General features: G+C 49.2%; 1 protein-coding gene across 2 annotated transcripts; it reads right to left on the reverse strand.

Moving 5' to 3' along the window:
- Positions 1 to 7,012: 7,012 nt before the first annotated feature.
- NMUR1 (neuromedin U receptor 1) lies at positions 7,013 to 12,167 on the reverse strand. Of its 2 annotated transcripts, none has more exons than XM_084779276.1 (3): positions 12,121 to 12,167; positions 9,163 to 10,057; positions 7,013 to 8,268 (listed from the first exon to the last, which is right to left on the reverse strand). In XM_084779276.1, the coding sequence occupies exons 1-3, from the start codon at positions 12,121 to 12,123 to the stop codon at positions 7,883 to 7,885; spliced, it is 1,284 nt and encodes a 427-aa protein (XP_084635402.1). In that variant the 5' UTR covers positions 12,124 to 12,167; the 3' UTR covers positions 7,013 to 7,882. The 2 variants fall into 2 exon arrangements, with proteins under 2 accessions (XP_084635402.1, XP_084635403.1); XM_084779277.1 differs by lacking the exon at positions 12,121 to 12,167 and adding an exon at positions 11,459 to 11,509.
- Between the last annotated feature and the right edge of the window lie 1,517 nt (positions 12,168 to 13,684).

Below are 13,684 nucleotides of genomic sequence, written 5' to 3' on the forward strand. Positions count from 1 at the left end.
GCTCCAGAGGACATGAACAAGGCAGTTTCTCCCAATGGTTCAAAATCTGCTGCTTCCATACCCTACCACCACTCAGATGCCATCTGGCCCAACTAACTCCCTAAACAAAACGCTAGACTGTTATAAAAGACAAGGGGGATAGGTGTCCATGTTATAATGTGAGCCTGCCGTGCCTATTGGATTTGCAGTTATGGATGACCTTGAACTGATTCTCCTGCCTCCACCTCCAGATGATCCAGGTAGGTTTGCAGCACAATGACTCCAGACCAGTGACCCCAGGAACAGACCTAGTCTCTGACAAAGCCCCACTTCAGATTGTAGTATGGCAGTAAACTGCTTAATGCCACCCATGGCTGAATTACCATCCTGCTAACACTTACTGCTAACACTTACTGATTTTGGTCAGTCCACATTAAAGTTCTTAAGGCTGACTGACACTGACTCTCTCTCTCTCTCTCTCTCTCTCTCTCTCTCTCTCTCTCTCTCTCTCTCTCATTTTCTGAGACAAGGTCTCTTTTGTAATTCTGGCTGTCCTGAACTCACTATGTAGACTGGGCTGGTCTCGCAGAGATCCACCAGCCTCTGCCTCTTAAGTACCAGGATTAAAGGCGTGTACCACCACACTCGTCTCTTGTCCCCCCCCCCCCACCCCAATCCCCAGACAGGGTTACTCTGTGTAATAGCCCTGGCTATCCTGGAATCACTCTGTAGACCAGGGTGGCCTCAAATTCACAGAGATCTGCCTGCCTCTGTCTCCCGAGTGCTGGGATTAAAGTTGTCTTTTAAACTCTAATAATAAAATGGTTCTTGGGTTTTTTGTTTGTTTGGATTTTGATTTTTCCTTTTCTTCTTCTTCTTCCTCTTTTTTTTTTTTTTTTTTGGTTTTTTGAGATAGGGTCTCTCTGTGTAGCCTTGGCTGTCCTGGACTCGCTTTGTAGACCAGGCTGGCCTCGAACTCACAGCGATCCGACTGCCTCTGCTTCCCGAGTGCTGGGATTAAAGGCGTGGGCCACCACTCCCGGCTTTTTTTTTTTTTTAAAGGCAGGGTTTCTCTGTGTAGCCTTGGCTGTCCTGGACTTGCTATGTGGACCAGGCTGGCCTTGAACTCACAGAGATCTGCCTGCCTCTGCCAGTAGCCAGGCATGGTGGTGCACACCTTTAATCCCAGCACTCAGGAGGCAGAGGTAGGCAGATCTCTGTGAGTTCAAGGCCAGCCTGGTCTTCATAGCAAGTCCAGAACAGCCAAGGCTATACAGTGAAACCCTGCCTCGAAAAAGAAAACCAAAAATCAAAAACCAAAAACAAGACTAAAAACAAAACGAGAGGGGGGGGAGAGAGGGAGAGAGAGAGAGAGGCCCCCAAAACCCGTGATAACCATACCACATCATCCTGCTTTTAAAGTTTATTTGCAATGCTTCACTCACACCAAAAAATATTAAAATTGGCATTAAAAACATGGCAATTAGCCGGGCGTGGTGGCGCACGCCTTTAATCCCAGCACTCGGGAGGCAGAGGCAGGCGGATTGCTGTGAGTTCGAGGCCAGCCTGGTCAAAGAGCGAGTCCAGGACAGCCAAGGCTACACAGAGAAACCCTGTCTCAAAAAACCAAAAACAAACAAACAAACAAACAAAACAAAAACAAAAACAAAAACAAAAAACATGGCAATTTTTGGTGCACAGTGTGGTTCAATATAGCACCTTCTGGTTTTGCAACAACCTAAAAATACAAATTCCTCAACCTAAAATGAGCTTACATCTAGGAATTTTCATGGTTTAAAAAAATTTTTTTTTAATTTTCATGTTTTTAAACAACATTTAAAAATACCTAACATTAGCTGGGCAGTGGTGGCCCACACCTTTAATCCCAGCACTTGGGAGGCAGAGGCAGGTGGATCCCTGAGTTCAGGCCAGCCTCTTCTACAATGGGAGTCCAGGACAGCCAAGGCTACACAAAGAAACCCTGTCTTGAAAAACCAAAAACTCAAAACAGAAAACAAAACAACAAAAACCTAACATTGCTACGAAGTATTCAAATGGAATAAAGGGCCTGGTGCCCAACACAAAAGCCTCACTCAGAGAGAGATTAACTACCTCAGCTCTCTAGCCTCCACTGGAGCAACCGTTCATTACAACACACAGAGCAACTCAGAGCTCTGGCAACTCAGGTGGGGCCCGCACGTTCCTCTCCCTAATGACTTTCCTCCTGGAAGCCTTTGGCGGTGCTGGGACTCCCCGATGTCCACACACTCAGGCCCCCAACAACAGCCCCAAGCGACATCTCTACACCTTCCCAGAGGCCCAGGGGGAAGATGGCCTGAAAAGTGACAGGCCTTTGTAACTCACTTGGACCAACCAGAGCCTATGCAGACCCTGGGCCTGAGCTGTGACCTCCAGAGCCTGTGGGCCGAACCTGCCATGTGCTGCTCCCGCACGCAGGGCCCACACTTAAGTGCTGCCTGGCACCGCACTCCTTGACTCGGGCAGGGTAGGCGGCTCTGGTCCGCAGGGCGCTTCAGATGATTTTTGGCTCTTGATGGGAAACAGCTCCGGCAAGATTCGAGGACTTGGGAGCTGATGGGGCCGTAAGAAAGTAAACAGCCATAAAAGCTGCGCTTCTTTGTGGGCTCGAGAGCCAGGCTCACCCCAAGCTCCTAGGTCTACCTATAGGGCATGTGTTAATGTCATCGTCATTTTTTCTTGCGACGAGGCACAACATGAGATAGGTAGCCTAAACCCTGGGCCTCCGTCCCTCCTACCTCCACAGCCCTGGAGCTGAACTGCCCCAAAGCAATGTGTAGTAGTTAAAACTGGTCTATCTATAACACAATAATATCTGTTGATGCAACGGATTGTACTGGCTGGTTTGTTTTTGTTTTGTTTGTTTTTTAACACTTTATCATAACTTTCTCAAAGCAAGCTTGAGACTTACATGTTAACAGGACCTTTGTTTTGTTTTGTTGTGTTTGAGAAAGGGTCTTTTTTTTTTTTTTTTTTTTTTCCGAGACAGGGTTTCTCTGTGTAGCCTTGGCCATCCTGGACTCACTTTGTAGACCAGGCTGGCCTCGAACTCACAGCGATCCGCCTGCCTCTGCCTCCCGAGTGCTGGGATTAAAGGCGTGCGCCACCACGCCGGGCTTGAGAAAGGGTCTTACTAAGCTCTGCCTGTGTGAAATTCACTATGTAGACCAGGCTGGCCTTCAACTCATGGAGATCCTCCTGTTTCCATCTCCTGACACATCCCATGTGCTGGGCTTAAAGGTGCGCACTACTATGCCTGCCTTAGATGTTAAAAGGTTTGTTTTGTTTTGAATATATATATATATAATTTTCATTTTATGTTCTTTGGTGTTTTGACTGCATGTTAGAAGGTGTCAGAAGCCCTGAAATTGTAGGCACAGGCAGGTATGAGCTGCCACGTTAGTGCTGGGATTTGAACCAGGGTCCTCTGGAAGAGCAGCCAGTTCTCTTAATTGCTGAGCCATCTCTCCAGCCCCAGACACAGTGCAGCCCGTACGTGGGTCAAATGAATTGCAACCTTGAGTTTGGATAGACCATCTTCTGTGGAAAAAGCAGGACAGGGTTGTTTATAGACAGTGACAACCACCAAATAAAACACTTTTAGAAGGAAACCTGACAAAATATATACAGTAGAGCAGAATAATGGAAAAAATTGTGATTAAAATGGACAGGATAAGCCGGGCGTGGTGGCGCACGCCTTTAATCCCAGCACTCAGGAAGCAGAGGCTGGCGGATTGCTGTGAGTTCGAGGCCAGCCTGGTCTACAAAGTGGGTCCAGGATGGCCAAGGCTACACAGAGAAACCCTGTTTCGAAAAACCAAAAAAAAAAAAAAAAAAAAAAAAAAAAATGGACAGGATAAGTTCACCATCTTAACCGCTTAAATGGAAGGTTCAGTCCTAGGATGGCTCCTTTCGCTCTCAGTGTGACTGGATTTGGAGGCACAGAAGGCACACTTCAGAGGTGTTCTAGAGTTTAACTAAAGGCAATCGGGGCTGGACAGGTGACTCAGAGGTCAAGAGCACTGTCTGCTCTTCCAGAGGTCCTGAGTTCAATTCCCAGCAACCACATGGTGGCTCACAGCCATCTATATTAGGATCTGATGGCCTCTTCTGACCTGTAGGTGTATGCTCAGATAAAGGATTCATTTAAAAAAAAAAAAAGGTGAGCCACTCCATCTCGCACCATCCCATGGGCAGGGCAGGGGTACTAGACTTCATGGTTCCTGGTCTGTCCAGGTGTGAGGAGTCTTGGCTGCACACTCCTACCACCGTGACCTCCGCCATCCTCACCGTGATGGACTAGAGTGAGCGCCTTAAACCAGGAGCCTTTTTCCTTGCATTGCTTCCAACAGCTGTTTGGTCACAGTAACAGGGAAAGTAGCTAATACAAGTTTTAGTAAGGGTGATAATTGTGCAGCCAACCTTCAGAGCTTTTCATCTTGAAAAATAGGAATTCTATACTCATTAAGCAAGTTTCCATTCCTCCTCCCCTGGTGGAAGTGCTCTTTAAAATGTATGCATGTGCGCTGAAGAGATGGTTCCGCAGTTGGGAGCACTGGCTGCTCTTCCAGAGGACCTGGGTTCAACTCCCAGCATCCACAGATGAACTCACAACTGTCTGTGACTCCAGTTCCAGGGTGTCTGACCACCCTCACACCAATGCATATAAAGTAAGTTATTTTTTAGAAAGAAAAAAAAATGTATGCAGGTGTGTATGTGCAGGTGCATGCACATTTGTGTGTGTGTATGCAGGCACGAGCCATGTGTGTGGATGTCTGTGTATGTGGACTTGTGTGAGTCTCTGTGTGTTCACTCACATACACGTGCACAGGTGCATACATTTGTGTGTGTGTGTGTGTGTAAGCTGGCGGACAGCCTCAGATGCCATCCTTGGTAATGCCACCTATTACAGGCGACTGTGACACCAGGCATTGTCCCATAGGTTCTAAGGATTGAACTAGATTCTCATGCTCACAAGGCTTTATGAACTGAGCCATCAGGCCGGTCCCTCCCCGCCCCCCCCTTATTTCTTCCACATTTGCTTATTCACATTTTCCAAATTTCCTACAGTGAGCATTTAGTACTTGCATAATCGAGTAAACAGCATTATCTGCAACTGTTACAATTTGGATACAATACCCACCTTCCCCCCACCCCCACAAAGCTTATGGGTTGAAAGCTTGGTTCCCAGTGCAACAGTGTCCAGTACAGCTAGATTTGGAAGTGGGGCTTTGAGGAAGGGATCAGTTCCTAAATGCTCTATTGGTGGACTCGTAAGTTCATGGTATTACAGGAGGGTGATAGAAACTTCTAGAGGTAAAGCTAAGTTACAGGAAGTAGGTCACTGAGGGTATGCCCTTGTAGGCTTGGACCTTTTTCAAACCTACTTTATTTGAGGTTCTTTAATGTTTATTCCTCCCTTCCAACCCACCTACACTAGACAGGAGACAAAAGAGGTTACTGGCAACAGAAGTAGACCTTTTTTGGACTCCATTCCTGGGAGCGATTCCCCTGGCGTAGTAGGCAGGATTTTAGCAGACGAGCAATTCCATCAAAGTTGCTTCTGGAACCTGCAACAGCAGCCAGAACCCAGAGCCCCGAAGCGTTCTCTGGAGCGGTTCTCTCTAGGAGCGTCTCCAAGTGGAGCGATGAACAGCCAAACGATACCAAGACCCAAAAAGCCCCTGCCTCCTATTTTGGGCTCAGATATATATCTCCTCTCAGAGTCTGTACTAAGATCTGTTTCAGCTGGCAAAAACCAAACCCCCGCACGAGGTGGTTCGTCTTCTAGTGGATAAACATCACCTGTTTTCTCACAAGTCTGTTCCCCATCCCACACTTGGGATCAAAACAAAAACATGTTTACATCTACTACATGCTCTGGGAGGGAAAAAAAATGTTTTGTTTTTTCTGCAATGTTTATTGCTTCCTGGCTACCATGAGGTAAGAAATTCAGCCCCATCATGCCCTTCTCTCTCACCACAGGCAGAACTAATAGAGCCTAGCCTGTTGTGGTGGCACATGCCTTTAATCCCCCAGCACTCTAGAGGCAAAGGGAAGTGAATCTCTGTAAGTTTGAGGGTAGCCTGGTCTACAGAGTCAGTTCTAGGAAAGCCAGGGTTGTTACACAAATAAATGCTGTCTCGAAAAATAGAAAGAAAGGAAGAAAGAAAGAAGAGAGGAATAAAAAAGAAAAAGAAGGAGGAGGAGGAAGAGGAAGAGGAGGAGGAGGGCTGGAGAGATGGCTCAGAGGTAAAGAGCACCTACTCTTCCAAAGGTCCTGAGGTCAATTCCCAACAACCACATGGTGGCTCACAACTATCTATAACGAGATCTGGTGCCCTCTTCTGGCGGCAGGTGTACATGCAGGCAGAGCGCTGGATACATAATAAATAAATACATCTTTAAAAAAGAAAAGGAGCCGGCTGACTGCAGACTGAAACCCTGAGCCAAAAGAAATCTTACTTGTTTATTCGGTTTCCAGTGGGAGTCTCACTGTGTAGCCCAGACTAGCGTCAGACTCAGGGTCTTCCTGTCCTCATTTCCCAGGTGCTGGGATTACAGCTGTGCATCAGCATGCCCGACTCCCTGCCTTTAAGTTGTCTCTGTCGGGTATTTGTTACAGCGGTGCAAAACTGACTCATGAAGCACCCCAACACCATCGCCTGGACAGGCTGGGGAACCTAGGGCACCAGTTAGCGGGTTGTCTGCAAGGTCACTGGGCAGCCCCTAGCTGTGGACGCTAGGTCTCTCAGGACAAGACCCAGCACTTTGCAACCAGATTTGGTTTATCCATTAACGGGGTCCTTCCTGAGCACCAGATTGTCCTTGGACCTCAGGATGGCATGAAATGTCACAGAAGCATTGTCCCTGACCACCTAGTCCCCTTAACAGAACTGCATGCCCTCATTTGGTTTTTGTTGCTGTGATAAAAAAACAAAAACAAAAACAAAAACAAAAACAAAAAAAAGCGCTGACCAAAGTCACCTTGGGGAGGAAAGGGTTTATTTCAGCTTACAGTCCTTCATCAACAGTAACCAAAGCAGGAGGACAAGGCAGAAACCTGGAGGCAGGAACTGGAGCGAAAGCCGTGGGGGAATTTGGCTTCCTAGCTTGTTTCCCACAGCTTGCTTAGCTTTTGTTGTTGTTGTTGTTGTTTGTTTGTTTTTGTTTTTCGAGACAGGGTTTCTCTGTGTAGCCTTGGCTGTCCTAGACTCACTTTGTAGACCAGGCTGGCCTCGAACTTACAGAGATCCACCTGTCTCTGCCTCCCGAGTGCTGGGATTAAAGGTGTGCGCTACCACACCTGTCTTTTTTTTTTTAAATGAGTGTGTACTATGTGCATGTGAGTGTCTTCAGAAGCCAAGAAAGCATGTTAGATGGCTAAGAGCTGGAGTTACAGGCAGTTGTGAGCTGCCATGTGGGTGCAGGGCCCTGAACTCAGGTCCTCTGGAACAGCAGCAAGCTTTCTTTTCTTTCTTTCTTTCTTTTTTTTTTTTTTTTTTTGTTTTTTGTTTTTTTTTGTTTTTTTTGGGACAGGGTTTCTCTGTGTAGCCTTGGCTGTCCTGGACTCGCTTTGTAGACCAGGCTGGCCTCAAACTCACAGTGATCCGCCTGCCTCTGCCTCCCGAGTGCTGGGATTACAGGCATGCGCCACCACGCCCAGCACAGCAAGCTTTCTTAACTGCTGAGACAGCTCTCTAGGCCCTTGGTGTGAGTCTTTGGTAGTCTTTTTCTCTTGCTGTTACCCTCAAAACTCAAATATGTGGGCAGGGCAGGAGTCACTTTCCGAGCTCTTCCCAGTGACTCCACTGACTGTATGAGGCTCTCTGGCCCTGGGGGTAAGGCTCCTTCCAGATTTTACTCAGGAGAGATCTGTCTCTTGCTGACCCCTTGGATCCTCATTCTCAGCCAGTGGTCCAACTCTGCTGTTCCTGGAGGCCACGTCACACAGAGTGCTGCCTGTGGTCAACCTGCTGAGGTTATGGGAGCCACGGCGGGCATGGCGGTGGCGACAGCACAGGGGACCAAGGCCCAGGGCTTGCCAGAAGGTCTCTCGGAAGCGACTGGACATGAGGCTATAGAGCACTGGGTTGGCTGCTGAGCCAAGGTAGAAGAAGACACCGGAGATAACGTGTACAAACTGGAAGGCCAGGTGTAGGCCATCGGTCCAGTTGGACACCAAGCTCCACATGAGGCGATCGGCATGGAACGGAGCCCAGCAGATGCCAAACACCACAACCAGTGCAACTGCAAAAACAGAGGAGAGAGGCCTGGTTTGAGCTGTGTCTTAGTTAGGGCTTGCTTCTCCAGCTCACTATTTCCCATCTTTGAAAACTGGACAGGGGGAGGATCTGGCCATAGTGGCACACGCCTTTAATCCCATCCCAGCACTCGGGAGGCAGAGGCAGGTGGATTGCTGTAAGTTCGAGGCCAGCCTGGTCTACAAAGCGAGTCTAGGACAGCCAAGGCTATACAGAGAAACCTTGTCTCGAAAACCAAAATAAATAAATAAACAAACAAACAAATAAAAAGAAAGAAAAGAAGAGTGGATGGGAGGGGCTGAAGAGATGGATCAGTGGTTAAGAGCCCTGTCTGCTCTTGCAAAGGTCCTGAGTTCAAATCCCAGCAGCCACATGGTAGCTCACAACTACCTATACTGAGATCTGGTGGCCTCTTCCGGCCTGCAAGCTCCACATGCAGGCAGAACACTATATAAATAATAAATAAATAAATCTTAAAAAAAAAAAGTGGACAGGAGAGCCAGGCAGTGTTGGTGCACACCTTTAGTCCCAACACTTGGGAAACGGAGGCAGGTGAATCTCTGAGTTTGAGGACAGCCTAGTCTACATAGCAAGTTTTTGGTTTTTTGGTTTGGTTTGGTTTTTTTTGAGACAGGGTTTCTCTGTGTAGCCTTGATTGGCCTGGACTGGCTTTGTAGACCAGGCTGGCCTCAAAGTCACAGAGATCTGCGTACCTCTGTCTCTGGAGTGCTAGGGTCATAGGTGTGCACCTGGCTACAAAGCAAGTTTTAGGACAGCCAGGGTTACACAAAGAAACCTTGTCTTGGGGTGGAGGTTGGAAGCTCAATTCCTTCCCCGAGACCCAAAGAGGCTTAGGTGCCTCCTCAACAACGACACTTACACAGCATCTTGGTCACCTGTCTCCGTCCCCTGTCTCGGAGCTGAAGCTTTCTTTGGCAGGTCTTCTGGGCTGCTGCAGTTTTCCTGCCCTTAGCCTGTTCTTGGAGCAACATCCTTTCCCTCCGCAGCCGCAGCCCAATGAGCAGGTACAGCACACTGATGGTGACCATGGGCAGGCAGAAGAAGATCAGTGTGGTGATCTGAACCACCAGGTTGTAGAAGACAGGGGAACCCACCAGCATACACCTAGCTGAGTCGGGCACCAGACCCCGGCAGGGTACGTGTAGTTGCTGGAGGCCGTGTAGGCTGGTGTTGGGCAGCGAGAAGAGGACAGCGAGGACCCAGATGGCCCCTAACATGCGGCGCACATGGGCCCGAGTCATCAGAGACTTGGCTTGGAGCGGGTGCACCACCGCCACGTAGCGCTCCACACTCAGGGCTGTGACATTGAGCACTGAAGCTAGGCAGACAGTCTCAAAGAGCAGTGTTCGGAAGTAGCAGCCACTTGCGCCCAGCTGGAATGGGTAATTGTGCTGCATTTCATAAAGTTCCAGGGGCAGGCCCACCAGGAGCACCAGCAAATCGGACACGGCGAGGCTGAAGAGGTAGAAATTGGTAGGCGTGCTCATGGCCTTGTGGCGGAGGATGACGGTGCAGGTGAGCCCGTTGCCCAGAGTGCCCACCACAAAGATCAACAGGTAGGTGGCACAGATGGGAGCAAAGAGCTCTGTCTGCTGTGGCCCCAAGTACTTCAGCCTCAGGGCCTCATCAGTCAGGTTCAAGTCCTCGGCTTCAAAGACTCCGTTGACCTCACTGCCATTGCAGAAGATGAGGCTCCTTGAACCGTTGGGGGACGGCTCTCCAGGAAAGATGGAACAATTAAGGCAGGGACGAGTCTGTAGAACAGAGGAGGGAGATGGCCAGAAGTCATTTAGGTAATCCCAGCTCTGTCCTAAGTTATCACACTGAAGAGGGCTGATAGTCTCACGCCGCTGAGAAGGAGAAGCATCTGCCACCCACTGTAATGTGCGTTGCGACTGCAGAATACTGAAAGTGCGAAAATGGAGGCCGGGCTATGGTGGCGCATGCCTTTACTCCCAGCACTTGGGCGGCAGAGGCAAGTGGATCTCTGTGAGTTTGAGGCCAGCCTGGTCTTTAGAGAGGGTTCCAGGACAGCGAGGACTCTACATGGAGAGTCTTTGTCTCAAAAACAAACAAGAAGAGAAGAAGAGGAGGAGGAGGAAGAGGACAGAGAGAGAGAGAGAGAGAGAGAGAGAGAGAGAGAGAGAGAGAAGGAAGGAAGGAAGGAAGGAAGGAAGGAAGGAAGAAAAATTGGGGCCAGTAAGATGGCCACCAAGCCTGATGACCTGAGTTCAATCCCTGGCAACTACATGATAGAAGGAAAGAAGCAACTCCAACATGTTATCCTCTGACTCCTACACAGACGCCACACTATGTACGCACCTGCATGCACACACACACACACACACACACACACACACACACACACTCACACAAATAAATGTGATCACTTTGAAATGATAAGATTAGTCCTTTGCTTGCAATGTTGTGATCTACTGAAACCTTTGACTAAATGCCAGGTCCCTGCAAGAACCTGCTTGGCTGTCTCCTTTTGGTGTCGCTTTCAAGATGAACTTGAGGAGGGCCACTCAGTATGGACGTCAGAAAAATGGGTGCACTGCAGTAGTATCGCTTGGCCTTTGAGAGCCAGGACTCTGACTGCCAAGGCGGACCTGACCTCCCCAACTTCAGGCTGAAGGTTCAAGTATTTAAGCCACAGAAACCATTGACAAGGGGGCCGACCTGACACACAGAAAGCTGTGTGTGACCTTGGTGTGGAGAAAAAGGCACCATAGGCGTTAAGTGAAGGAGTAAAAAAAAAAAAAAAAAAAAAAGATAAAAGCTGTACTTTGACCTAAAATTGATTCTGTTTTCTGTCAACTGACTCATTCCCAGTCTAAATATTTGATATCCTTGGCTCCTACTACACCTGAGGTTCTCGGTGCTCGAAACTCTCACCAAAAAAGGAGCTCGGAAAGGGCAAGTGAAATCCCGGGTTCAAGAGAGGTGCCTATGCCTAGAGGAAGGGCCACCGGCGGCAGCCAGCAGGGCTGAGACGACCATAATCAGAAAAATGACAGAAATAACCCGACTGGCTGAGAAGTCTCCCCCACACCCCCCAAGTGCCCCATAGAGTGCTCCTACTCATCTTAACCCTGGGAGACGCGCCTGTCGGACCGCAGTACCCTGGCCGGGCCAGCATCCTGCTCACCTACCATGCCTTGTGCCCGGGAGGTCCTGGTTGTGCTCTGGCTCTCAGCGACAGATAGAAGATGCTGAGCTGAAGGCGACTTGACAGCGGCCCGTCCTCCCCGCCTCCCCGATTGCTTCGCCTGTTCGCAAGATCGCCACTAGGGGGCAATGGTAACCCTGGAGCTTGGAGACCGACCACTTACCTACCTGCAACCGAAGAAGAGGTCTTCTCCCGGTGCCTTCGCAACAATCCCATTTTACAGGTTAGAAAAAGGAGTCTGAGAGAGCAAGTCCGTGGGAACTGGTCTTACATGCTGTCCCCACTAACTTGCAGTGTGCTGGCTTTACCATCACTTTTTCTATCAGTGTCTGGCAATTCTTTCTGACCTACATTTTCAGCCACACCTCCATAAGCACCCCTTCAGCCCCTGAAAGTCAGTAGCCCAAAGAGTCTCATCTCCGAGACTCTACTTTTATACACACAGGACAGCAATCCCCCCAATACACACAGTCTCATTAGGAGTCTCTAGGCCCAGAGCCCGGGCACTAGTGTCCTCTAAGGAAATCTCCCTGTCTCCTGGCAGCACCTCCTCCTACCCACAACTGGCCCTTTCCCTGAGCATACCCAGAACCCATCACTTCACTCAAAAGAACATGCAAAAGTCTAGTCAGACTCCTCACTCACCATGCCCGGTTCTGTCTTCAATGTCCCCTCAGCTTCCCAGTGCCTCCTTATCCATGCCAATGTCCCCTTTACTCCGCCCCCTCAATGCCTGGCTTCTTAAGAACTCCATTTGTAAACAGTCCTGGCATAGAGCGATTGTGGGAAACTCCGGGGCACTTGTTCTTCAGAGCCCTAGGAGAAAGAATTTTGAAAGCTTTCTACCCAGCTGCAGTTGGACCAAGCAGGACTAGGTCTTCAGGAGAAGGTGCTACGGCAATGACAGGTGAGTGACAAGGCTCAGCATCACTCAGAAGCAGCTCACCTTGGCCTCACGGTGTATGAGGAGTCCCATCTCTAGATCACAAGCACATATAACACACACACACACACACACACACACACGCATACACCCTGTACATATCTCTCTGGATCTTTTGAAAAGGTTCAAAACCCATGAAGGACGGGGAACGTCATGGTCCCTGACTTACGAAAGACAGATGCCTCATACCGATCAAGAGATCAAGGATCCTTCTATTGGCTGCATCATTTACTCAGCATCATGCTAAAGGGCAGCCCTGAAAAGGAGGACCATCAGCTCCTGTGGCCGTAGCCCCTAATTCATGCTCTGTCCAGAGTGTCCTGGTCAGGGTCTGAGCTTGAGGATATATGGCAAGGTGTTCCATCAGAACCAGTAGCACCAGCTCCTACCTGCTCTGAGGCAGCCTCCTTGGATTTTGGGGGGGGGGTGTATACCCATTTCCTGAGTTTGGTGGATGGCTGGCAACAGCCTAGACCAGGGTCCAGATCCACAGGCTTATCTCCAGGTCCCGGTGCATGGCTGGGGCTCCTGGAGCTGAAGTGGGTGCAGAGCTCACCCCCTCCATTCCCTCCTGAGACCCACTGAGCCAGCTTCCACAGCTCAGGAAATAGGACCCACTTCCTAAGCCTCCAGCTGCCCTCCAGCCCTGCCCCCTAACTGTTTATGATGATAAAAGAAAGCAGGTGAGCCTGGTGGTAGTGGCACACACCTTTAATTCCAGCACTCGGGAGGCAGAGGCAGGCGGAGCTCCAGGTTTGAGGCCAGCCTGGTCTACATAGCAAGTTCCAAAACAGCCAGGGCTACACGGTGCATGATTTATTTTATTTTATGCATATGAGTGTTTTGTCTTCATGTATGCAATGTGCCTGATAGCTACAGAGGCCAGAAAAGGGCACCAGATACCTACAACTGGGGTTGTAGATGTTTGTGAGCCACTGTGTAAGTGCTGAGAACCAAAGCCAGCGTCTCTGCATCAGTCACAAGCGCTCTTAACTGCTGAGCCATCCCATCTCCCCAGCCTCTCTCTTTTCCTTCTTTTCTCTAGAAAGCACTCTACCACCAACCTAGATCCCAAGTCTCTTCTTCAGTCTCACTGTACGGCCCGAGCTGGCCTTGAACATAGGATCGTCCCACCTCTGTCTCCAAAAGGCTAGAGTGACAAACATGAGCAAACTTGCCTGTCAATTTGTAAGAGCCTAGTCTTAAAAAAAAAAAGAAAGAAAGAAAAAGAGAAGAGAAGAGAGACAGAGATAGCTAGGGAAAGAA

Source organism: Acomys minous (assembly GCF_964271855.1).
Source record: "Acomys minous genome assembly, chromosome: 4".
Taxonomy (NCBI): Eukaryota; Metazoa; Chordata; class Mammalia; order Rodentia; family Muridae; genus Acomys; species Acomys minous.

Coding starts and splice junctions, on each gene's coding strand:
- NMUR1 (XM_084779276.1), bottom strand. Junction 8,269..9,162: donor ACAGGTGACCAAGATGCTGT/GTAAGTGTCGTT, acceptor CTGTTTTTGCAG/TTGCACTGGTTGTGGTGTTT.